This window comes from Phoca vitulina, unplaced genomic scaffold (genome assembly GCF_004348235.1).
Source record: "Phoca vitulina isolate PV1807 unplaced genomic scaffold, GSC_HSeal_1.0 scaffold2, whole genome shotgun sequence".
NCBI lineage: Eukaryota > Metazoa > Chordata > Mammalia > Carnivora > Phocidae > Phoca > Phoca vitulina.
In genome coordinates this window covers 84,535,216-84,557,979 of record NW_022589705.1, presented here as the reverse complement: position 1 = coordinate 84,557,979, position 22,764 = coordinate 84,535,216, and the positions used below count along the sequence as shown (strand labels likewise).

Here is a 22,764-nt window from a genome sequence, read left to right as displayed (position 1 = left end):
GGGTCCAAGCTGGTGAAGTGAGGTGGGCCGACAGGTAGTGAGCACCCTGTCAGCAAGAGTAAGTAAGGCTAGATGATCCAGCCAAAGGGTAACTCTTTAGATGGTAGCATTTGTGGGCTTTTGTTGCTGTTTTTTAAATTTGATAAAAGCTAATTATGAAGTGTTCCTCACGTGCCAAGTGTTTTGTATGTATATTATGTCATTGAAACTTTATAATACTCCGATGAGGTAGAATCTGTTGTTCCCAATTTATGAATAAGAAAACCGAGGCTCCAGGAGGTTAAGTAACTTCCCAAGGGCAACTAGGAAGTGGCAGGTCTAGAAAGCTGATTACTAAGCTTCTCCTCACTACCGCACTGTCCTTTGTGTTTTTCTGTATTTTCCAAGCTTTTGACAATGAATACATGTTGCTTTCATAATCGTGAAAAAGTCTTACAAGTTACTGACTTTTAAAAACTCCATCTGCCCTGATGTTCTGTGCTTCCCTGGTTCTCATACCCCACCCAGGACCCCCTCCTTGGCCTCCGTCCTTGCAGACTCCCGCCTTGCTGTCCCTGCCCCCACACCAGCTTGCATGCATGGGCGGGGAGGAGGGGGGACGTCCAGTGTCCCAGTCTTGCTGAGGTCTGCTCAAACTGTCTCCGGGAGGCCTCTGGCCCCTGGGGCATGGCGGGGCGGCCCAGGGAAGGAGAAGGGGAAGTAGGAAAGGATGTGAAACTTGGCCACAGCCAGGCAGGCACCACCCCTGCTGGGTGTCCCACAGCGGTCCCTGGGCCCCTGGGTGGAGGACAGGAGCATCCAGCTGAACTGTCGCCCAGCTGAGGCAGGTGAGGCCAGCGCCCGAGGAGGGGGGAGGGGGCTGTGAATTTCAGGGAGCCAGGGGAGCTGGCCTAGGGGGCTAGACTACGAAGGCAAGAGAGGGAGAACACTGCCCCGGGGTTCTGGGCCAGGACAGAGTTGGCGGGGTGTGGAGGGGCATGGGGGCCCTGATCCAGGACCCAGAATAAGTGAATGGGGGGACCTTCTTCATTCCTCAGGTTTGGGAGATAGTGGGAGGTGGTGACGTAGACCCATCCCCTCTAACCAGAGTTCCTGGGTTTGGACGCCCCCCCAAAAAACACAAGAAGCTGGAGAAAGGCTGGGAGTGTCAGAGCCAGCACAGGGGTCCCATAGAGGGTCCGGTGGGTGCTGAAAGGGGCCGAGTGTGTAGGAGAATGAGCACACGTGTTGTGTCAGGGGGCTGTGAATTCCTGTGTGTACGCACAGCTCTGCCATCTGGGTGAGAGAGTGTTAATTAAATAAGGAGTAGGCGCTCAATAAATATTTGTTCAATGGAATTGATCATCCGTAGGAGTATATGAATGTGGGTGTCTGGCCGAGTGAGAGATGGAGTCTATTTGGGTGTCAATTTGTGCATCTAGGAGTGTGTAGTGGATTTTGAGTTTGCTCACTGTGTTTGTAGGTGTGGGATCAGAGGCTAGGTTTGTGCATCTAAGTGTGTAACTCTGTGGGTGTGCTCAGTTTGTGGGTATCTGTGCAAATTTCTGGTTCTTCATATATGTGTGGGGTCACTGGAGCTCGGTGGAAGGCAGACATCGAAGGCCTTTGAGGTGTGTATGTGCCTCGGTGGTGGGGGGATGTGTAGATATCACTGTAGGTGTGGGATTCAAGTGTACGTACGAGTTGGGTGTGTGTGAGTGTGTGAGGTCTAGCCCTGCCCCATGTCTCCATAGTGGCATCATGGAGGCCCCGTGGGGCTGGCTGGTGGTCTGTGTGCTGGCCATATCCCTGGCCTCTGCAGTGACCCAGGATGTGTGCCGAGCACCGAACGGGAGGAATGGGGCTGCAGGACCACCCGGCCGAGACGGACGGCCAGGCCTCAAGGGGGAGCAAGGGGAGCCCGGTAAGCCCGTCCCTCTAGACCCCAGCCCCTCATCCCTTGGCTGGGCCTGGCCTCCGGGTGGAGGCTTGGGGGTGGCACCAAGAAGCAGGAATCCACCTGGGCCCCCGCGTGAAGCCCCCACACTCTGCACTTGGTCCCAGGGGCCAAGGGGAACCTAGCCTCCTCCCTCAGCATGTCCCCAGGCTGCCAGGCCTCTCCGTTCCTGCCTGAGTCCTCTTTCTCACGACCACCACAAGCAACAAATGTGAAAGGTCTTGGAGCAGTGCACAGTCCTGGGTTATTGTTCCGTTACCAGAATGAATAAGGCGCTAGCCTTTAGACTCAGGAGACTCATCTTGCTGTGTGACCTCGAGCAAGTTACTGACCCTCTCTGAGCCTCGGTTTCCTCGTCTATAAAACGAAACAATAAACCCACCTGGCACATAGAAAGGATTAATTCATGGCAACTATCCTTTTTGCTTCCTTCCAGGTCCCCTCTGCCACCCAACTCTGTCCCTGCTTCCCCATTCCCAGCCCCTTCCGGCTTCAGAAACTCACATTCTAGAAAAAAGGTTGGGAGTGAAGGAAAAGGGAGGAGGACATGCTCAGAGCGGAAAGGGAAAGTCTCAGTCCCCTTGAGCCTCCCAGTCCATAGCAGACCAGAAAGATCTGCATAGACATTTGCAATAATTGGCATCCAGGCCTCCTAAATGTAGTCCCGAAGCTGAAGAAGTCAAGGGCAGTGGCCCAGCGGGGTGTGGAGGACACAGCCATGGGCAGGGCCCAGCGGAGGAGCCCGTGTCCTGTTTTTGCCAGAACCTGACAGCTTCCAAGTACCTGTTCCCACTTTTCTCCACTTTAGAGATAAGGAAGCTGAGGCTCAGAGGTTGAAACACTTGCCCAAGGTCACACAGCCAGCCAGAATCGAGGTCTTGAAGGCCCAGGCACTCCCCCATCCTCTATCCCACAGCAGTCAAGAGTCCCAGCTCTCTCCCTGAGGACTGGTAGACACTGGACTCCCCCTCCAGATCTGGCCTTTCTCCCCACAGGGGCTCCTGGCATGCGGACGGGCATCCGAGGCCTTAAAGGAGACCAAGGGGACCCTGGGTCCCCGGGAAGCCCTGGCAACATGGGCTTCCCTGGGCCCAGTGGCCCCCTGGGGCTCCCTGGCTTCCCAGGACCGAAGGGCATCAAGGGCAACCCAGGAAACATCAAGGACCAGCCACGGCCGGCCTTCTCAGCCATAAGGCGGAACCCACCAATGGGTGGCAACGTGGTCATCTTCGACACGGTCATCACCAACCAGGAAGGCCCGTACCAGAACCACACGGGCCGGTTCCTCTGTGCTGTGCCCGGCTACTATTACTTCACTTTCCAGGTGGTGTCCAAGTGGGACATCTGCCTGTCCATCGTGTCGTCTGGGAGGGGCCCGTTCCGGCGCTCCTTGGGCTTCTGTGACACCAACAGCAAGGGAATTTTCCAGGTGGTGTCCGGGGGTATGGTTCTCCAGCTACAGCAAGGGGACCAGGTCTGGATTGAAAAAGACCCCGCCAAGGGCCGCATTTACCAGGGTTCTGAGGCGGATAGCGTCTTCAGCGGCTTCCTCATCTTCCCGTCCGTCTGAGCCCGGGAAGGACCCTCCCGCCCCTGGCTGCACATGCTTCCTGCTGTGTGACTCTGGCCCACTCCCTCCACCTCTCTGGTTTCTATGGTCTGCTCTGTATGGGGGTGCTGTTGCTTTAGCTGTCTGAGGGAGAGGGCTGGCTCCCGGGGCCCCGAGAACTTGCTGCCCACTGCACACTGTAAGAAGATGGATTTCTTAGAATTCTTTCTAGAATAAACACCTGAGTCCGTGTGTGCTGAGCCTGAGGTTCGGTTGCTACGCTGGACGCTGAGAGGGAGCATAAGAATGACAATCGTTGAGTGCTTACAAGGCAGGTCCATATTTTGTATTTTACAACATGTATTTAGCAGGTCCTAGGAGCCTCATCGGCCTGGGTTCAAATCCTAGGGCCACCACTTACCAGTTGGCCAACCGTGTGTGTATGATATAACTTCAGGGAACTCAGTTTCCTTATCTGTAAAACGGGAATAACAACGGCACTTCCTAATCAAAGGCTTGTTGGGAGGATTGAATGACTTAGTACATGAAAACTGCAGAGCAGTGCCTGATTCATAGTAAGGGCTATGGAAGTTTGAGCTATTACTGTATTTTGTTTAATCTGTACAGCTGAGGGGTGAGGCGGGTATCACGACCCTACTTTCCAGATAATGAAGCAGGCTGGAGCGTGGGGGTGGACATAAAGCCCAAGGTCAGTGTTGAAGAAGAGGAGTTGGGATTTGAACCCGGATCTTACTGGTACCCAAGCCTGTGTGTGTGTAACTGTGATCCTTGCCAGCCCCCACAGCCACATGCCTGACAAGTGACACCTGCTTGTCAACCCTGAACCAGCGGGCAAGACTCAGAGATGGGGAGCAGTTGGCCCAAGCCAACCTGGCCCAAGTCCTCCCCAAAGCCAGGTTTCCTGAGTCCAGCCCTGGGCTTCCCCCTGAGCAGGCATGGAGGCTGAGGCTGCCTCCCTCCTGGGCTGGGCACCCCTCCCGGGCTAGGACTGAGAAGGTCTGGAGCGCTCATGGTGCCTATTCCCAGGGTCCCACTTAGCCTGTCCAGAGCTGCTCAGAGGCAAGAAGCCCCACCATGTCCTTTGAATGTGAAGACAATAAGGAGCCCGGGAGTTCAGTCCTGAGGATGTCTAATGCCCTGTGCATTTTCCCAAAGGAAACCATTTGTGCCCTCTACACACACCACACATGCACACTCGTCTCCCGCGAGATGCACGTGGCCCCACATTCCCGGACTGAGACCTGCCGACTCCCCACTGAAACACGGCACAGTGATCCCCTCCCTCAGCACACACCCAAGCCACTCCCTGACGCCCCGTGCACAGCCCTGGACATGCACACTCGTTACACCTTCAAACACACAGACATACTTGGGGTGTACGTGCTGTCATACCCAGGTGCTCCCTGCCTCAGATACCCGAGTGCCCCTCCTAAACTGTCAGAAGTACACACACACACACACACACACACACACAACCTCGTGACATGTGTCCCAGACACACCCCTGCCGCGCAGGTGCACACGTCCTCCTCACCCTCCAACACGCATGTGCCTTAGAAATGCCCCGGTTCTCTCACCCGCTGACCCTCACACACGCTCGTGCTCCCACTGGGCCATACTCCGAGCCACAGGAACGGTCTCTCCCACCTACTGACTGACACACAGGCAGCCTGGGAGTCCTCACAAACCCATACCTCCCCCCTCCCCAGGCCTCTGACAGACTCCCAAGACCCTCTCCTGGGGCAGGGCTGCCCCACCAACAGCTTCTGGGGGTCGGGAAGAAGAGGGTGACCCCGCTGCAGCCCCAGCTCCGAGCTGGACTCCTCCGGCCCCTCTGCCTCCTTCGGGCCTCCGCTCTGCCCCAGCTCTCTGCCTCCCTGCCCAGAATACACGCTCCCGTGGACCAGGAAATGAAACAGATCTTTGAGCACCTACGATGTGCTGGTGCACATGAATCGTAGCCACTGATGCACTGAATCTCAGCAATCCCTCTTAACTGAGGCTCAGAGAAAGGAGATCCCTACCCATGGTCACACTGCTAGAGAGTGGCAGGACCTAGATTTGAACCAGCTCTGCCGGACCCCAAAGTGGGGAGCTCCTTTCATTGCAATGGGACTTGAAGATGTCAGGAGTGCAGCCCCTGTAAGTGGTGGGAGAGACCAGGCTAGAGAAACGTGAGTGCAGGGAGTGTCTGGTTGCTCCTTATCCTAAATTCCACCGAGATGCAGCCCCCCACCCACCCACCCCCGCCCCCAGCCTCCCTGAGGCAAATCGCTGGCCAGGCCTGGAGGAGGGGAACAGGCTCAGGCGGAGTTGGAGCCTGGCTGCGGGGCAAGGCAGGCTGAGCATGGGCTGAGGCTGCCACCTGCTGGACAACACAGACCCAGGCGCAAACAAGCCGAGAATGGAAGATGGGGGGCCCCCCACCAAGGCTGTGTCGTTTTTGCTCTTCCCAGCCCTCCACCTGCTGGGGACTTCTGAGGCCAACTTCATTCACATCCTTACTCTCAGCCCACACTCTGCAACCCTGGGCCACAGGGTGGAGGGACAGATGGGGAGACCGAGGCCCTAAGGGTCACTTGGTGGGCAGGGGCGGAGCTGTGAACTCCTGCTCCAGGCTAAGCACTGCACATGCCTCACGCGCTGGGTCCTCACCACTGCCCCGCATGGGAGTGATTGGAAACCCCCATATACGGAGGAGGAACCGATGCTCAGAGAAATCGAAGGCCTCACCCTGAGGGACACTGGTGGCAGGTGGGGGGTCAGGGTTGGAACCCTCAACTGCTCAACAGCCCCTTCCTCCTCAGAATGTCATAGGAGCAGAAGAGGAAGAGAGGAGAGGAGCCTCTCCCGGCTCTGCCAGCCTGGCCCCAGCCCCCAACCCTGCACCGACCATCACAGACTCCAAGACCAGATGCAGGGGTGCCTGAGATGGATCATCAGGGGCCCCAGCAAAGGAAGAGGCACCCACGTGCAAAGCCTGGGCCTCCCCCACCACCCAGTATACAGAGGGGAAGACTGAAGCCTAGAGTGGTTTGCGGAGGGCCTCAGAGCAAGCGAGTGGCAGGGCCGGAAGGAGATCCAAGGCCACTGACTTCATAGCAAGAGTCTGTCCACCACAGCAGGCTGCCTGCTGTCGAGTCTTGCCCATCCTGGGTGTCCACTCCCAAGTGTAACAAATGAGGGGGGCTCATGGAAGATTCTAGAATAAAGCCTGCCACTTGACAAGTGTGTGTGAGGCTTGTTTCTGGGAGCAGCTAAGCAGAGGGGCCAGAGCAAGGCTTTGGACCTTAAGAAACCATTTACACGTGATTTTTGGTAAGGGCTTTCACCACCTGAGACTCAGTTTCTTCATCTGCAAAGGGGGTTATAACTTCCTCCTAGGGACATTGTAAAACAGCTGTCTCAGGCACAGTAAATCCCAACAAATGGGGTTGGGCTGAACTGGGGACACACACACACACACACACACACACACACACACTCCCTCCAGCAGATCCGGGGCAGTGGACATTTCCTCATTTCAGACACGCATGACCCTAGGGTGGGGAACACAGGGGCATCGCTGCGGTCAGCCGGGCTCAGTACCCAAAAGAAAGTATTGAGTCAGGACAAATTATGGGAAAGGGGATGTGGGATTGGGGGCAGGGTGAGCAGAGGGGAGGGGGCCGCCCAGTCTGCTGTGGGCCCTCCTCGCTGTGTCTACTCTGACACGGTGTCTTCCTGCCCCAGAGAGGGGAAGCAGATTTGAGGACATCTCTGTGACCAGACCAGGATCCTGCCACCCCAGGTGAGGCCAAGAACCCCCCCAACCCCAGGCGAGGGCAAATGGCAGCTTCCCCCTACCGCCTCCCTGAAACATGGGGACAACTTGATTGGTGAGAGGAAGGAGGGTCCCCATCGCTGAGAGCTAAGGGCCTGGGCTCAGAGAAGAGGTCCCATCCCCCATCCATCCTGCAGTCCCAAACCCCAAGGGGCAAGGGGCCTGGGGAAGGGAGGTAGGCTCCGGAGGGCTGAGAAGGACCGGCCTGGGGAACAAGAGAGTGAGGAGGGTGGATGAGGGGCTGGGTGGGCCAACTCAGCTCTCTCCCCACCCAGATCCTTCCCCAGGATGGACATGGGGTCCAGCTCCCAGCCCTGCCTTGGACTAAACCTGATGCTGCTCCTGCTGGCTTTGCCACTTGGGAGCCGGGCCAGCACAGGCTGCTACGGGATCCCCGGGATGCCAGGCCTACCAGGGGCCCCCGGGAAGGATGGATACGATGGATGGCCGGGGCCCAAGGGTGAGCCAGGTGAGTCTGCCGGCCTGCTGGGAAGGGGTCACCTGAGGCCTGGGGGCAGCGGGCAAAGTGTCCATCTGGGGCTAAGCTGGGGGGAGGAGGACAGCGACCTGTTGGCAAGACTCCCAGAGCAGAGTCCAGCTTTCCTGGCAGGTGTAGCCCATTTCTTCTCAGGGACTCGGTCCTCCCTGTTCCCCGATTTTGTGCCTCAGGGTCTCGTCTGACAGCAGGGAGCAAACAAGAGCGCCCGTGCCAGGACGTGGCAGGGAGGATCACAGGAGATGATCCTGAAGACCTTTGGCAAACTCTAAAGTGCTGTGCTCTTTGATTACAGCCCCTCTACCCCCTGCCCTGCAGCATGGACTTCTGGGGGGTGGGGCCCACACAGTGAGTGTCCACAACACACAGATGGCCAGGGTTCAAATCCCAGCCCTACCACTTCCCTACCACTTGTGCGAAGTGCCTCAGTGTCTTCATCTGTCAAATGGGGAGATGGTAGTACCTAGTGCATAGGGGTGCTGGGATGATTAAACAAGTTGAAATGTAAAACAGCACCACGCACATGGTAAGGTCTCGGGGATGCATAGGCTCTGCATGTTATAGCTGGTATTGTTTTTATCGGAGATCTGTGCTCACCTCCATCCCCCTAGTTGGGGGCACGGGGAGTGAGAAGTCAGGATTGCAGAACGATGGGCAAGTCCTAGCGTGAGCAAAGGGGGGCTGAGGACATGAGGGGGTGCGGGTGCCGGGCAAGCGCTGGGGTCTGGGGGCGCCTTCTCGGTCAGAAGGTGCATATCTGGGATGCAGGTGTGTCTGGAGCCAGTGTGGGTGAGACTGGGGTGAGGTCGGACAGAGGTGATGGGGGGCGGCAGAGGCGGGGGCGTGGGGGCACGCCAGGGACGAGGAATGTCCTTAGGAATTTCCCCACTGTCATCTTCACTCCTGGCACTAGAATGGAATTTTGCCAACATTCCAGAAGGAATTCTCCGATTTAGGGTTAGCCAGATGAGGCCCCCAGGTCTGCCATTTTTCGAGAACTTAGACTGCACAGCTGCCTCTGGCCATCTCGTGGCCTAGGGTGGCCGATGGCAACCAATTATCGAGCTCCTACTATATTCCAGGCATGGTTCCAGATGCTCAGCATATGTTTACCTTATGGGGTAGATGAAATTGTTAACTCTGTCTTACAAGTGAGAAAACTGTGGCCAAAATCCTTTTTAAAAAGTGCCTGGCGGCCATTTTATAAACGTCAAAGCTGAGGTTCAGAGAGACTGAGCAACTTACCCAAAGTCACAGTGGACTCCTGTCCTACGCCAAAGGCCATGCCTTTAGCCACTACCCTCCGCACTGCCTGTCAAGCCCCTCCCCCTCCCGATCAGTTGCTGGAAGCTGCCCTGAAGGATGAGACAAGGCCCTGCACACCTCGCAGGCCTCACCAGGAGCTGACCTTCCTGAGCACTTCCTATGCGGTGCCTGGAACGCTCACTCTCCCGCTCCAAGCTCCCAGCAGCTCTCTGGGATCTGTTCTATTACGCCCTTTCCTCAGTTGGTCATGCAGAGGCTCAGGGAGGCGAGGTCACCGCCCAGGGTCAGGCAGCTTTCACCTAGGTCCGTTGGATCCTGATCCGCCTCTCCTAACCCCAGGACCTAAAAGGCTCACAAAGCCATAGAGGGAGGATCTGTCACAAATAGGTCGGCAAAGACAGCCAACCGTAAGGAAGTCAGAGGAGGAAGCGGCCATGAGGGCTGGTAGGCTTGGCCAGAGAGGGCTTCCGGCAAGAGGAGACTAGAGCCAGGCCCTAAAAGATGAGTGCGGTTTGGACAAGGGGAGAAAAATCTCACAGAGGCTCAGAGAATCAGGGCTGTCACAAGAATCACACTCTCTGGGACTAGGACTCAGCCAGATTGACTTTCCAATCCAAACTCCACCTCCTACTGGCTGCTTGGCCTTGAGCGAGTCTCCGGCCTCAGTTTCCTCATCTGTACCACGAGAGAAGCTGAACCAGCCCAGGTGTCATAAGGGGCTCTGGGGGGCTGCATGGGGCCAGGGGAGACAACAACCCCTTAGTGGGGCAGTTTCCGTTCGGCTCCATCCAGTGCTTCCCGCGTGCTAGGCTGGTCCGGGGTGGTTCCGTCTCAGGAACGGACACAAGTTTTGTGGAGTTCTGAAGCTTATAAAATGTTGAGGGCCCTCTTTTAAAAAATAATACAAAATTATAGGTACATTTGTTTGCGGGGAAGGGGTTGGTTACGTGCTACAAAATCGTGTTAGAACGAGCTCCGACACATCCTCATGCTGGCTAGGCTTACCCTCTCCATCATAAATGTGGAAACTGAGGCCGACCGACAGGGGAGCACCTTAGCCACGGTCAGAGGGCAAGTCCACAGGGAGGCAGGATTCCAGGTGATAGTCCATCTGGGGAAGGAGGTTCCAGAGGCTAAACTCTGGTGTTATGTCCCCTGGAGGACACCCCCAGGGTCCCTGTCCCCTGCCCCATCACCTCCTTCCCACCTGCTCTCTCCCCAGGAATCCCAGCTATCCCTGGAACACGAGGACCCAAGGGTCAGAAGGGAGAACCCGGCACACCTGGCTTTCCCGGGAAAAATGGCCCCATGGGAACCTCTGGGATTCCAGGGGTTCCCGGTCTCATAGGACCCCCAGGGGAGCCGGGCGAGGAGGGCAGATACAAGCAGAAGCACCAGTCCGTGTTCACAGTCACACGGCAGACGGCCGAGTACCCCAGGCCCAACAGCCTGGTCAGGTTCAACACCGTCATCACCAACCCGCAGGGGGATTATGACACGAGCACCGGCAAGTTCACCTGCAAAGTCCCGGGGCTTTACTACTTCGTGTACCACACGTCGCAGACGGCCAACCTGTGCGTGGACCTGTACCGGAGTGGTGCCAAGGTGACCACCTTCTGTGACCACATGTCCAACAGCAAGCAGGTCAGCTCGGGCGGTGTGCTGTTGCGGCTGCTGGTGGGCGAACAGGTGTGGCTGGCCGTCAATGACTACAACGGGATGGTGGGCACCGAAGGCTCGGACAGCGTCTTCTCCGGCTTCCTGCTCTTCCCTGACTAGGACGGTCAGGCCCGCTCCAGCCCCAGGGCCGTCCCGCCTCCCTCAGCTTCCCTGCAAGAACCGCTGTGCTCGGGCCATTCTCCCCACCTGATGGACTCCTCCTCCAGGAAGCCCGCCCTGACCCCCTGCCCCACATTCTCTCCCTCCTCTGAGCTCCTTCAGGAGTCACTGCTTTGAGACTTAACCAACACCTTCTAATACTGTCAGTGGATCCCCCCCCACACAACACCAAGTCTTGGGAAACGCAAGGAGATATAGAAATAAATAAATAAATAAATTGATAAATATGCACGGCTCAGGCTTCTCACTGCCAAGTTCTCAAAGAAGCGGGCCTCTTCATCCTCAGCTTTGCACCTGCCGCAGCCATCTGCAGGCTCTAGATTTAGACAGAGCCTCTAGCTGGTGCTCAGTAAAGGTTGGCGCCAATGTTGAGACACTCAGCATCCTGTGGCCTTTTGGGAGAGTGTGATGGAAGGCTGCAAGAGGTCCCCAATGGGCCATCTGCTGTCACTTATTTGGGTGAGAGGTGCTACTGTCATTAAAGTTATCCATGCTCACAGGTAAACGGGAGTGTTTGAATTCCCAGACCTATGTTGAATTGTGGCTGCACCTGTCACAGGAGGGGTTGGGACTCCGGTAAGCCCAATGTAGACCAAGAACAGAAGTGCAGTGGATTTGTGCCGAATTAATGAGTTAGTTGGGGCGAATGAATGAATGAATAGTGGGTAAATGAGTGACTAAAAGCAGAGTAAATGAATGAGTGAGATGGGCATGAGCCAGTAAGAGAGAGAGAATCTGTCCCCCCAGTTGTCTGATTCACCCCAAACAACTGACAGACTCTGGGAGCCCCCAGGAGCTCAACGAAAACGAGTGCTGCCCCGAGGCCGGCAGGCTTCCATGCAAGGCTCCTGACGGTTGGGCCCGGCTGGCATGATCCTTGTTGGAGGACCAGGAGGCCCGACACTAGCCACAGCCCTTTCACTGTGGTGACCCTGAGAAGGGTTGACAGTTCAAGTTCAAAAAAGATAAAAAGTGTCACTTTCCTGGGCAGACTGCCCGTCCGGCCTCAGACCCACGGAGACCCAAGGAGAACCTGCCCCGGCCTGGCTGGGATCTCAGCCTGCTTCCACGAGACCCCACGGAGCTCACAGAGGCACTGAGCCACGGGGGCTGCCGCTGCAGCCCCCACCACCAGTTCCACCCACTCTGGCTCCTTTGTTTGTGAAAGGAGCCAGTCCACACCCTCCTGCCTTTGCCATGTTGTTTCTTCATCCTGCAGAGCCCTCACCCCGCTCACACTAGTCCTCCATCCACCTGGATAATACACACTCAACTGTCAGGGGTCAACACAAAGATCACCTCCTCCACGATGCCTTCCCTGATTCTCCCATGTGTGTCCCCGCAGTGCCCTCCAGAGCCTTGGATCACAAACTAGGTGACTTTTTAGAGCCTAGGTTCCCAAATCTGGTGGTACAACAAAATCATGTGTGCACACACACGCATGCACACACAGAGTAGAAACAGAGGCAAGGGCCTAGGAACCCTGGCTGGGTCAGGGGGTGCCTCTGGCAGGGACAGGGCCAGTCACGGGGCCACCCCTCACGGCTCTCCTCCATCAGCCACTTAGCAGTCCACCCAGCAGTGCCCCAAGTGATACATCTTTCTTCTCAGTTCTCTTTTGTTTAAAAAATCAATACACCGTTTATGTAGGCCACAGTGTCAGATCAGAAACCGGTCCAAACCAACTACTTTGGAAACGACAATTTTTGTGCCATTTTTATTTTCCATAATTGTTTCCTTGTTGTGCTCGCTTTGTCAGGAGAGACAGGCCTTTGAAAATGCCAGCTTGTCTGCTGGGCTGAGGGGAACCCGGCGAGGACTTCGAAGGGGGGCAGGCGAGGAGGAGTGGAGGTGGGACAGGAACAAGAATAGGACGCCCCAAGGGGTGGCTTGAGTCTGCTTGACAGTCTCTCTCTCCCTCTCCTGCGGCCCCTCCCCCACCGAACAAAAAAATAAATAAAATCAATAAAAAGAAGAAAAAGACACCCCAAGCCTCAAGGAATCCCTTTTAGACCACAGAATTTTGAGAAGCTGTACGTCTCTTCTCCCACACTCGGTAGGGATCATCCCCTCTGTGCCAGGGATGCAAGGCAGAGCAGCTGACTCCTACTCAGAGGCCGAGGCCCAGACACCCCTCCACTCCTGGTCCCTGATCCAGGCATGGCTCCCATGCACCCAGGCTCAAAGAATTCGGTCTTCTCTTCATATATATAACACTGTCCCCAGGTTCGCATGGGGGGCCTGCAGAAGGTTGGGCCCTGGATGTGCCAGGTTACTTCACTGGCCCCCCACAACCCATGCCTTCCCTTCATATATGGGGAAACTGAGGCCAGTAAATATGCCTGAGGCCACATAGCTAGACCAAGGCAAAGCTGGGATTCAAACTTGGGAGAGGCTGATTCCTAAGCCCATGCCCGTCCTCCCCTCCCTGCTGCCTCCTGCTCTTAGTCTCAAGCTGTCTCCTTGAACCCCAAGTTCAAACTCACCTTTTCTCATTGCCATCAGCCACCAAAGAATTAGAAGCCCAGGCGGCCCTTGGGGACCTTCAGAAGAACCCTGGACCTGCAACCTACGAATTTACAATTTTATAGGTTCAGAGACTAAGTGGTACGGAACTCTACCCTTCTCCCTGCTCAGAATCCACTGTCTTCCCCTCCTCATCCAGGCCGAGTCCCTTCGAGTCTATAGTTGGCCGAGCCCAGAGACCCTTTGGCTTTACCAAACTAGTCTCTTCTTTCCCTAATACCCACTGCAGGTAACCCTTAAATTCCATCAATCCGCATCCACAAGCCCAAAGATGTTCTGTCTCCAAGCACAGATGTCAAGTGGGGCCCTCCTGACCTGTGGCAGCTCCTGGCGCTGGCTGGGCACCCATCCCTGCGAGGGGCACCCATCCCTGTGAGGGGCACCCATCCCTGCGAGGGGTATCCATCCTTGTGAGGGGCACCCATCCCTGCGAGGGGCATCCATCCCTGCGAGGGGCACCCATCCTTGCGAGGCGCACCCATCCCTGCAAGGGGCACCCATCCCTGTGAGGGGCACCCATCCTTGTGAAGGACACCCATCCCTGCGAGGAGCATCATATTGCCTTAGATGCAGCCTCAGCAAGCTGGCTGATACCCTGGTGCCAGGGATCCCTGTCTCTGAGTCCTGCAGCTGCCACTTGTATGAGGTGTGGGCTCCAGCCAAAACCAAGAGTCCGATGCTCAACCAGCTGAGCCACCCAGGTGCTCCTAGTCCCCTCTTTTCTCTGACATTTATCGCAAAGGCCATGAGACCACTGCTTCATTCAATGTTTAACACCAGTCTCCCCCAGCAGAAGAAACTCTCCATGGGGACAAGAGCCATGGCTGACCTGCCTGTGACTCTGTGCCCAGCACCTAGCACGGAGAGGCTCGTGATAGACATTTGTTCAGTGATGACTTTCTCCTCTCTTGGCCTCAGTTTTCCCATATTTAAGGCGAGGGGAATGAGCTGGCTGACCTCCAAGCCCGTCTCCAGCCCTGACCTGGTGTGATTCCAGGATCAGCAAGCGATAAGCCCATGCCTATGCCCATCATTGCCATCAGCTTTGAGCCTTGCTGTAAGCAGAGGAAGAGCTATCAATAAATAATGACTGCATTTAAAATTCATTACTAGATAATTTTCTGAGAACAGGGCAAGAGCGGAAGTATAGAATGGGAAGAAGGCAGAGAAGATGAGCCCAGAAAAGGGAAGCCTGAGACATGTCATGGTATTAACAATTAACACGTGCCTTGTACTTTCTAGTTTATGCTCCACTTTCTCCTCCACGATCGCAAATGAGCCCCCCAGTGCCCTGTGCCGTCTATGGAGCATTTGTCATTATAGTCCCATCATCTAGCAGAGGAAACTGGGACTCCCTCGAGTCCTCTTGGCGGAGAACATTTAGGCCCCCATTTGAGACCTCAGGAATCAAGCTCTCTCATGAGTGGCAGAGCCAGAATATGAATCACGGTTTCTGACTCCAAATCCAGTGCTCAGGCATCAGGCCAGCCATGTTCTCATTTCAGTGAGGAACACCCATGTCTGCTGGAGGGGATCACAAGGCCGGGGGCCCCGGCACGCAAGCCACCAGTTGTGGACATTCTCCCAGCACAGGCTGTTCCCCCAGCAGCTGCTGAGCTGGCGAAACCAAACTGGACAACCACCCTCCCTATTTACAGTAAACCCCTCCAGATTGCAGAAATGGGACCTGAAACTGCCTGGATGGGCTAAGAGTGGAGGGGGCCGTCCTGCTGGGCCCGTGGGTGGGGGCTGTCTGGGGAAGGCCCTTCCTATCCTGGGGAATGGGACTTCCGCTTTGGCCTGAGAGCAGCAAGGACCTGGCTCCTGGCCCCACTGCTGCCCGGCCCAGCGGCATCACCGGACACCAGGTTCCCAGGTGAGGATGGGGTTCGGCGCCTGGGGGGACCGGCCAGCAGGACCAATATGGCAGAGGGTGATGATTTCCAAAGGGGAGCCCTTGCGTCCCCTGCCTCAGAGCCACTGGGGGCGATTAACCGTGTGGATCCCCGGGCCCAATCCCAGACCTGGGGAGTCAGACTCCCTGGGGATGCGCTTGGGAGTCTACTGCTATCCGGGGCCCCAAGTGATGGGAGGCAGCCTAACATGGGAGCCACCAAGACTCAAGCTGAGTCCTGCTCCTGTCTCTTAGATGCTGGTGACCTGGGGCGAGGCATGTAACTTTTCTCAGCCTGGACCCTCTCTGGGAAAAATAGAACCTTTTAGGGGCACTGGGAGCCCCGAAGGAGGCCAAGCTCACCCAGAGTTTAGCGAATGACTTGGTTCAAGATATGTCAGAGGCAGAGGTGAAATTAGAACCCAGGTCCCCCTCCACCCAGCCCAGCATTTCTCCAACACCTGCCTTCTCTCATGTCCTCTCGGTCTGCTGAGAAAGCTCAGCTTGACTCTTTCAAGGAACGAATTTGACTTGTAGGTGGAGTTGAGATTAGTTATTAGTTAGCACTGAGTGAACCGAATCATGTTTGTAAAGGAGGGGGTGGGATCAGACACCCCACAAGAGACCTCATTCCTCTTAGACTCCACCTCATTTAATCCTCAGCCCTGACAGGTAGAAGTTAGCTTGGCTAGAGAGGCTCAGAGAGGTTAAGGGACTTGCCTGAGGTCATGCAGCGAGCTGGCAGCAGAGCGGGAGTTCAAAGTCCAGTTGGCCTGATTCCAAGTTGGGGAGGGGGTGGGAAGGGACTGTTGGGGGCTGGAAGGAGATGGGAGGACTGGTGACCTGGGAAAGATATGAGGAGCAAGGCTTGCGGTGGTGACGGGTGGCGGGGACAGGGGTCAGACCGGATGAATCCTAGGTCCCTGCCCAAATCTGAGACTCAGTGGCCCCTGAGATGAGCCAGAACCTGGATCTTCCCACTATCCCCCCACCCCACCTCCTGCTTCCCCAGGAAGCCCGAGTCTCATGGTGGGTCTGGACCCACTGCCCTCATCCCCCCACCCCCCACTTGGAGCTCTCCACTCCTGGGCTGCCTCCACCTGAGACCTCCTCTCCCCGAGCCCCATCTCCCAAAGGGGCTGGATCCTGTTTTATACTTTTCCAACCATCCTCCGTCATATCCCAAAGCTTGGGGATTCTTGGATGATGGGGATAATACAAAAAAAGCTAATATTCATTTGGCATTTCCACCATGTCAGGCCCTACCTCATCTGTCCTCCCACCAATCCTACGTGGCAGAGATTAGTATTATCCCCATTTAATGGAAGGGGAAAGGCGCCAGAGAGAAGCGACCTGCCTGAGGCCCTCACCCAGACGTGGCAGAGGCTGATTCGGCCCCTGGTAGCGTTGCTATCCTTCTGACACCGGGGCCTCTCACCACTGCCCCTGACGCCGAGCCTGCTGAGCAGTAAGGATAGACGTCTCCTCCACTGAGCGGCCGCCCATACCCAGCGCGGCTCAAAATGTCACTGCACAGTAGCCCGTCAGCCTGTCCGCTCCAAAGCCCACGTTTGAACCACTAAGCTCAGCGGCCTCTTAACGGGAACACCCTGTGGGTTTTAAGATCCAGTGGACGTGGGTTGGAATCCCAGCCACAAGGCGGCCACGCAACCCTGACGGGGCTCCCACCCTCTCTAATACCCCGTGTCCCCGTCTGGAGAAGGAGAAAGCCGGTTGCCTTCCTGGGGGGCTGTGGGAAGGACCACGGGAAATGAGATAGCGGCACATAACCAAGAGTCAGATGCCCAACTGACGGCGCCACCCAGGCGCCTCGTCACCTCAAATTTTTAAAGCAACGTTGGATTCGATGAGTTTTGAGGTCCCTTCTGTCTTGAGAACCAATGCTATGGGGAGCTGGCTGTGCTGACCAGCCCGAGACAGCTCAGTTCTTCCTAGTTCTCCAGGATGCAGAAGGGGCCTGCACTTCCCTCTCACCCGGGCCTTTGGAGGGACCTGAGAATATCCCATCAGCAGAGACGGCCTGGTGTGCTGGCAGGGAAGCTGGCTTCAGAGGCAGACGGGCCTGGGTTTGAGTCCTGGCGACAGTCCTTCCTGTATGACCCTGAGCAAGTGTCTGGGCCTCCCTGAGCTTCAGGGTCCTCTTCGGTATAAAAACAAGAGCTTCCTCCGGGCAGGGCTGCTCTGAGGATGTAAAGTGGCCCACTGTGGAAACAGCACAGGCACCCTGAACTCAGAAACTCTGATGAATAGGAACGCTTGCAAGAAAACCCAAAGCCCGAGAACCACAACCTTGACCCCTCATCCCTCTGACCCCTCACTCCCCTCCAGCCACACTGGCCTCCCTGTGGGGCCTCAACACTCCAGGCGCTGTCTTATCTCTGGGCCTTTGCCCCTGCTTCCTTTCCTCCCAGAACATTCTTGCTCCAGCCCTTCCTGAACCTCCAGGTCTCAGCCTGAACACCACTCTCAGAGAGGCTGCCCGCCGCCCCCGCACCCCAGAAAACCATCCACCTGCCCCTCAACCCTAGTTGCTCTCCCTCTCCCTCCAAGCACCCCTGCGTTTCCTACAGAGAGCTCTGCACAGTCTCTCTCTACTTCCCTCTACTTGTACGTTGACCTGTTTATCGTCCGCCTTCCCCTAAGACCGCCAGCCCCATGAAAGCAGGAGCCGTATCTGTGTTACCCCAGCACCCAGCGCGGGGTCTGCTCTGGTGGAAAGGACACACTCAGTGAATACGTGAAGGGGTGAATGAATGATTGAACCCATGCTACGAGTCTCCATGGTAGTAACCCACTCCATCGTCTTGTCTCCCCTGCAGGAGGTAACTGAGACGGGGCGGTGATGAAGACCCCGGGGGGCGGCGTTCTGGCGCTGCTGCTGGTCCTGGGTCTGCCGGATGTCTCCTGGGCCCAGAGCAGCTGTACCGGACACCCGGCCATCCCCGGCATTCCCGGCCTCCCCGGCGCACCGGGGTCCAATGGCAAACCTGGGACCCCGGGGGTAAAGGGAGAGAAAGGTACCGCAGGCTGTGGGGAGAGACGCTCGTGTCATTGAGCAAGGCCCCATCTCCTGCCTCCCCGGTCACAGCTGCCAACCCGAGCGATCGCAAAAGCACCTGCAAATCCGTCAGCTTGCCAAGCTCCCCCCACCCCAACACTCCACAATGACTGTGAAGAGGGAATTCCAAGTCCCATTTTACAGCCTGGAAAACTGATGTCTGGAAAGGCTACTGATTTGCCCAAGGGAGCCCAGTCCGTGTCGAGGCTGAGACCAGACCGTGGCTCTCTCACCCCTAACTCCAGGCAGAGAGAGAGAACCCCGGGCTGCCTCCCGGGTGGGTGGCTTCCCCTCTCTGAAATGCGGTTTCTTTACCTATAAAACGTGGGCAGATTCTTTGTGGGGTTGTCACAGGGTTCAAATGAGACTTCCCACCAAGACACCACCCCCCCCCCGTAAAATGTAGTTCATTCGTTCATTTAACCAAAACCAACTGCTGTCCTCACATAATCGCAAGTAACCCTCACAATCCCGCAAAATATCCTCATGCCCGTTTTATAGAGGAGGAAGCTGAGCCCCAGAGAATGTGACTCCATCAAGGTGACACGATTAATAACGGCAGGTGTGGCAGGACATCTGTCTGTCCCCCGGGCCCTTGCTCTCAGCCACGATACTCCACCACTTTCCTGGAAAAGAGGTTTTCTCTCACACTGTGCCAAACAGAGGGGTAGCGGCTGCTTGGAGTGGCCGTGAGAAGGTTTCCAGGGCCCACTTCCACGCTCCAGTGAAAGGAATGTCGGGATTGAGTAAAGTCGTCTGCCCTGGGGGAGGGGGTGAGGAGGGATAGCACGTGGGCCAAGAATTCATTATCCAGCTCCAGGCCAGAACAAGGGAGACTGTATGAGCTGGTGAGGAGTGCAGGCCCAGCACCTCCCCTGAGGAGACACCACTGTCCGCGCCTCAGGCGTCAGGTCCCATTGCTGTCAGGAAAGCGGGGCTGAGGGGAGACCCCCCCCCCATGCCCCCTCTTCCACACAGGGAAGCTGAGGCCCAGAAAGGAGCAGGGACACATCGAAGGTCACACGGCCAGGCTCCCGGCCTCCCAGCCCAGGGCTCTTTCCTTTGGTTCTCAGTGATCCCTAGCCCATCATGTCTCTTGTCTCTCCTTTTCCAGGGCTGCCAGGGCTGGCTGGAGACCATGGCGAGTATGGGGAGAAGGGAGACCCAGGGACTCCTGGGAAACCAGGCAAAGTAGGTCCCAAGGGCCCCATTGGCCCCAAAGGTTCCCCGGGGCCCCCTGGAGCCCGCGGCCCCAAGGGTGAATCAGGGTACTATAAGGCCACGCGGAAAATCGCCTTCTCTGCCACGAGGACCATCAACAGTGCCCTGCGGCGGGACCAGACCATCCGCTTCGACCGCGTGATCACCAACGAGAACCGCAACTATGAACCTCGAAGTGGCAAGTTCACCTGCAGCGTGCCCGGCATTTACTACTTTACCTACCACGCCAGCTCTCGAGGGAACCTGTGCGTGAACTTCATGCGGGGCCGGGAGCGCATGGAGAAGGTGGTTACCTTCTGCGACTACGTCCAGAGCACCTTCCAGGTCACCACGGGCGGTGTGGTCCTCAAGCTGAATGAGGGGGAGAACGTCTTCCTGCAGGCCACAGACAAGAACGCCCTGCTGGGCATGGAAGGTGCCAATAGCATCTTCTCCGGGTTCCTGCTCTTCCCAGACGCAGAGACATGAGCTGTGGGGCTGGTTCACCCCTCCTCATCCCCTCCCCCACCAGCAATGCTCACTTTTACCCCCAACGCCACCCCCACCAGGCCAAAACCCACAGTAGGGCTCCGTGGATGTTGCTGAATGAATGAGTAAATAAACTTTTCAAGGCCAAAGGACAGTGGTCTAATTCAACTCTGTGTCCCAACACCCGGGGCACAGTAGGTGCTCAGAAATGCTGCTTGAATGCTGGTTGAATGAATGAATGAATGAATGACCTCTGAAAGCAGAAACTCTATCTGATTGGAGGTGACTGGAGAGCCAGACTCTGTGCCCAGCTCCGTGACAGCCACACAGTGGGAGATGGGGAAGACACACCATCTATTGAGCACCTATTATGTTCCAAGCACTGGACTAGACCCTTTCATTCTCTCATTAAGCCTCACACTCATCCTGGGAGATACGTTGCATCACACCCAGTTACAGAGGACAAAACTGAGGGTCAGAGGGATGAAGGGACCGTCCTCGATCCCACAAACAGAACAGGGTCGGACCACCTGATGACCTGAGACCTCTTTCAAGGCAACGTATTGAGGCCGGCCACTACAGAGGCTTGCTTTCTTTCTTTCTTTCTTTCTTTCTTTCTTTCTTTCTTTCTTTTTAAGATTTGTATATTTATTTGAGAGAGAGAGAGAGAGAGCATGTGAGCAGGGGGAGGGGCAGAGGCAGAGGGAGAAAGACAGAATCTCCCGCAGACTCCATGATGAGCATGGAGCCTGACGCAGGGCTCGATCCCACAACCCTGAGATCATGACCTGAGCCGAAATCAAGAGTCAGAGGCTTCATTGACTGCGCCACCCAGGCGCCCCACTTACAGAGGTTTTCTGCTTATAACGTCACAGACCCCTGCCCAAGGGATCAAGGGGTCCTCCTGCAACATCTTAACTGACCATGAAACCAAGACCCTTCCCCTCTTGATTCTCCCCACACACCCCCCACCCAAACCCTCCCCAGCCTGGCACTAGCTCGGCCATCCAGTTAGAACAAACGTCACTCCCCTGCTCAATAACTTTCGGTGGTTCCCCACTGCCAACTGGATATAGTTCTAGCCCATGAGCCTGGCCTTCAAGGCTCTCCGTGGGCTGGCCTTCTGGTCTCACCCCCTCTGCTCCTGGACAAAGACTATCTCCTCTCGAGACTGCCGGGTCCTCTATCTTTCAGGCAAGCCCCGTGCTGTCCCACCTTGGTGCCCTTATGCCCACAGTTCCCCTCTGCTCCTCCTGCCTTACTGTCCTGCACAGCCCCACTCAAGCCACTTCATCTCCCTGCAGCTGGCCGTCCCTAAGTCACTCTTCTGGCTCCTCTGACCCCCACCCCCTGCCCCCATTCCTCACGTGTGCAGGGCTGAGCACACACAGCCTGCGTCTGGGTTTTCACTCATGCCCAGCCATCTGCCCAGCTTGCAGTGAGCTCCTTACCCTGCCCACCTCTGAACCCCACAGAGCCCAATGGGCACAGCAGCCACTCCATAAAGACGCGGTGCCTGATTGGCCAAGGACACAGGCATAGGACCCTCCAGAGTCCCAGCCCCTGTACCGGCTCGCTGTAGCCCCTCCTACTAGCCCTAGTCCACAAGACCGTGGACTGATCCTGACCTGGGGCAGGAGGGATTTAAGGCACTCCGGCCTCTCACGTGGGGTCGTGGCAACCAGACTGTTTGGAAGCTGGCCTCTTTCTCAGGACTCCATTCACTAGGCACAGCTTCTGGTCTCCTGGGCCTCAGGCCTGGCCTTGATGACCTGCCCCAACCTCAGACTTTCCAACAGAGACCAGGAGCCTTTTCTCCAAGGCCTGGGCCTTCTTTTTGCTGTCCAACCCTTTTTTTTTTAAATTTTATTTTATTATGTTATGTTAGTCACCATACATCATTAGTTTTTGATGTAGTGTTCCATGATTCATTGTTTTTGTATAACACCCAGTGCTCCATGCAGTACGTGCCCTCCTTAATACCCATCGCCAGGCTAACCCATCCCCCCTCCCCCCTCCCCTCTAAAACCCTCGGTTTGTTTCTCAGAGTCCATAGTCTCTCATGGTTCATCTCTCCCTCCAATTCCCCCTCCTCATTTTTCCCTTCCTTCTCCTAGTGTTCTCCATGCTATTCCTTATGTTCCACAAATAAGTGAAACCATATGATAATTGACTTTCTCTGCTTGACTTATTTCACTTAGCATAATCTCCTCCAGTCCCATCCATGTTGATGTAAAAGTTGGGTATTCATCCTTTCTGATGGCTGAGTAATATTCCATTGTATATATGGACCACATCTTCTTTATCCATTCATCCGTTGAGGGGCATCACGGCTCTTTCCTCAGTTTGGCTATTGCGGACATTGCTGCTATGAACATTGGGGTGCATATGGCCCTTCTTTTCACTACATCTGTGTCTGTGGGGTAAATACCCAGGAGTGCAATTGCTGGGTCATAGGGTAGCTCTATTTTCAATTTTCTGAGGCACCTCCACACTGTTTTCCAAAGTGGCTGCACCAACTTGCATTCCCACCAACAGTGTAAGAGGGTTCCCCCTTCTCCACAACCTCTCCAACATTTGTTGTTTCTTGCCTTGTCCATTTTTGCCATTCTAACTGGTGTAAGGTGGTATCTCAGTGTGGTTTTGA

General features: G+C 56.0%; 1 protein-coding gene across 1 annotated transcript; it reads left to right on the top strand.

Annotated features, from left to right (window-relative positions):
• Positions 1-647: 647 nt before the first annotated feature.
• Positions 648-20,269, top strand: C1QC (complement C1q C chain). Its single transcript, XM_032415114.1, has 10 exons — positions 648-827; positions 1,734-1,903; positions 2,932-3,503; positions 6,313-6,427; positions 7,163-7,295; positions 7,604-7,797; positions 10,313-10,864; positions 14,453-14,512; positions 18,202-18,387; positions 19,543-20,269. The coding sequence occupies exons 2-10, from the start codon at positions 1,741-1,743 to the stop codon at positions 20,115-20,117; spliced, it is 2,550 nt and encodes an 849-aa protein (XP_032271005.1). The 5' UTR covers positions 648-827; positions 1,734-1,740; the 3' UTR covers positions 20,118-20,269.
• The last annotated feature ends 2,495 nt before the right edge of the window (positions 20,270-22,764 follow it).

Excerpts from the sequence above, each read along its gene's own strand:
- C1QC (XM_032415114.1), top strand. The coding sequence starts at position 1,741 with ATGGAGGCCCCGTGGGGCTGGCTGGTGGTCTGTGTGCTGGCCATATCC. Across the intron at positions 1,904-2,931 it reads GGGGGAGCAAGGGGAGCCCG|GGGCTCCTGGCATGCGGACG; the intron begins GTAAGCCCGTCC and ends TTCTCCCCACAG. Across the intron at positions 6,428-7,162 it reads CTCCAAGACCAGATGCAGGG|AGGGGAGGGGGCCGCCCAGT; the intron begins GTGCCTGAGATG and ends CAGGGTGAGCAG.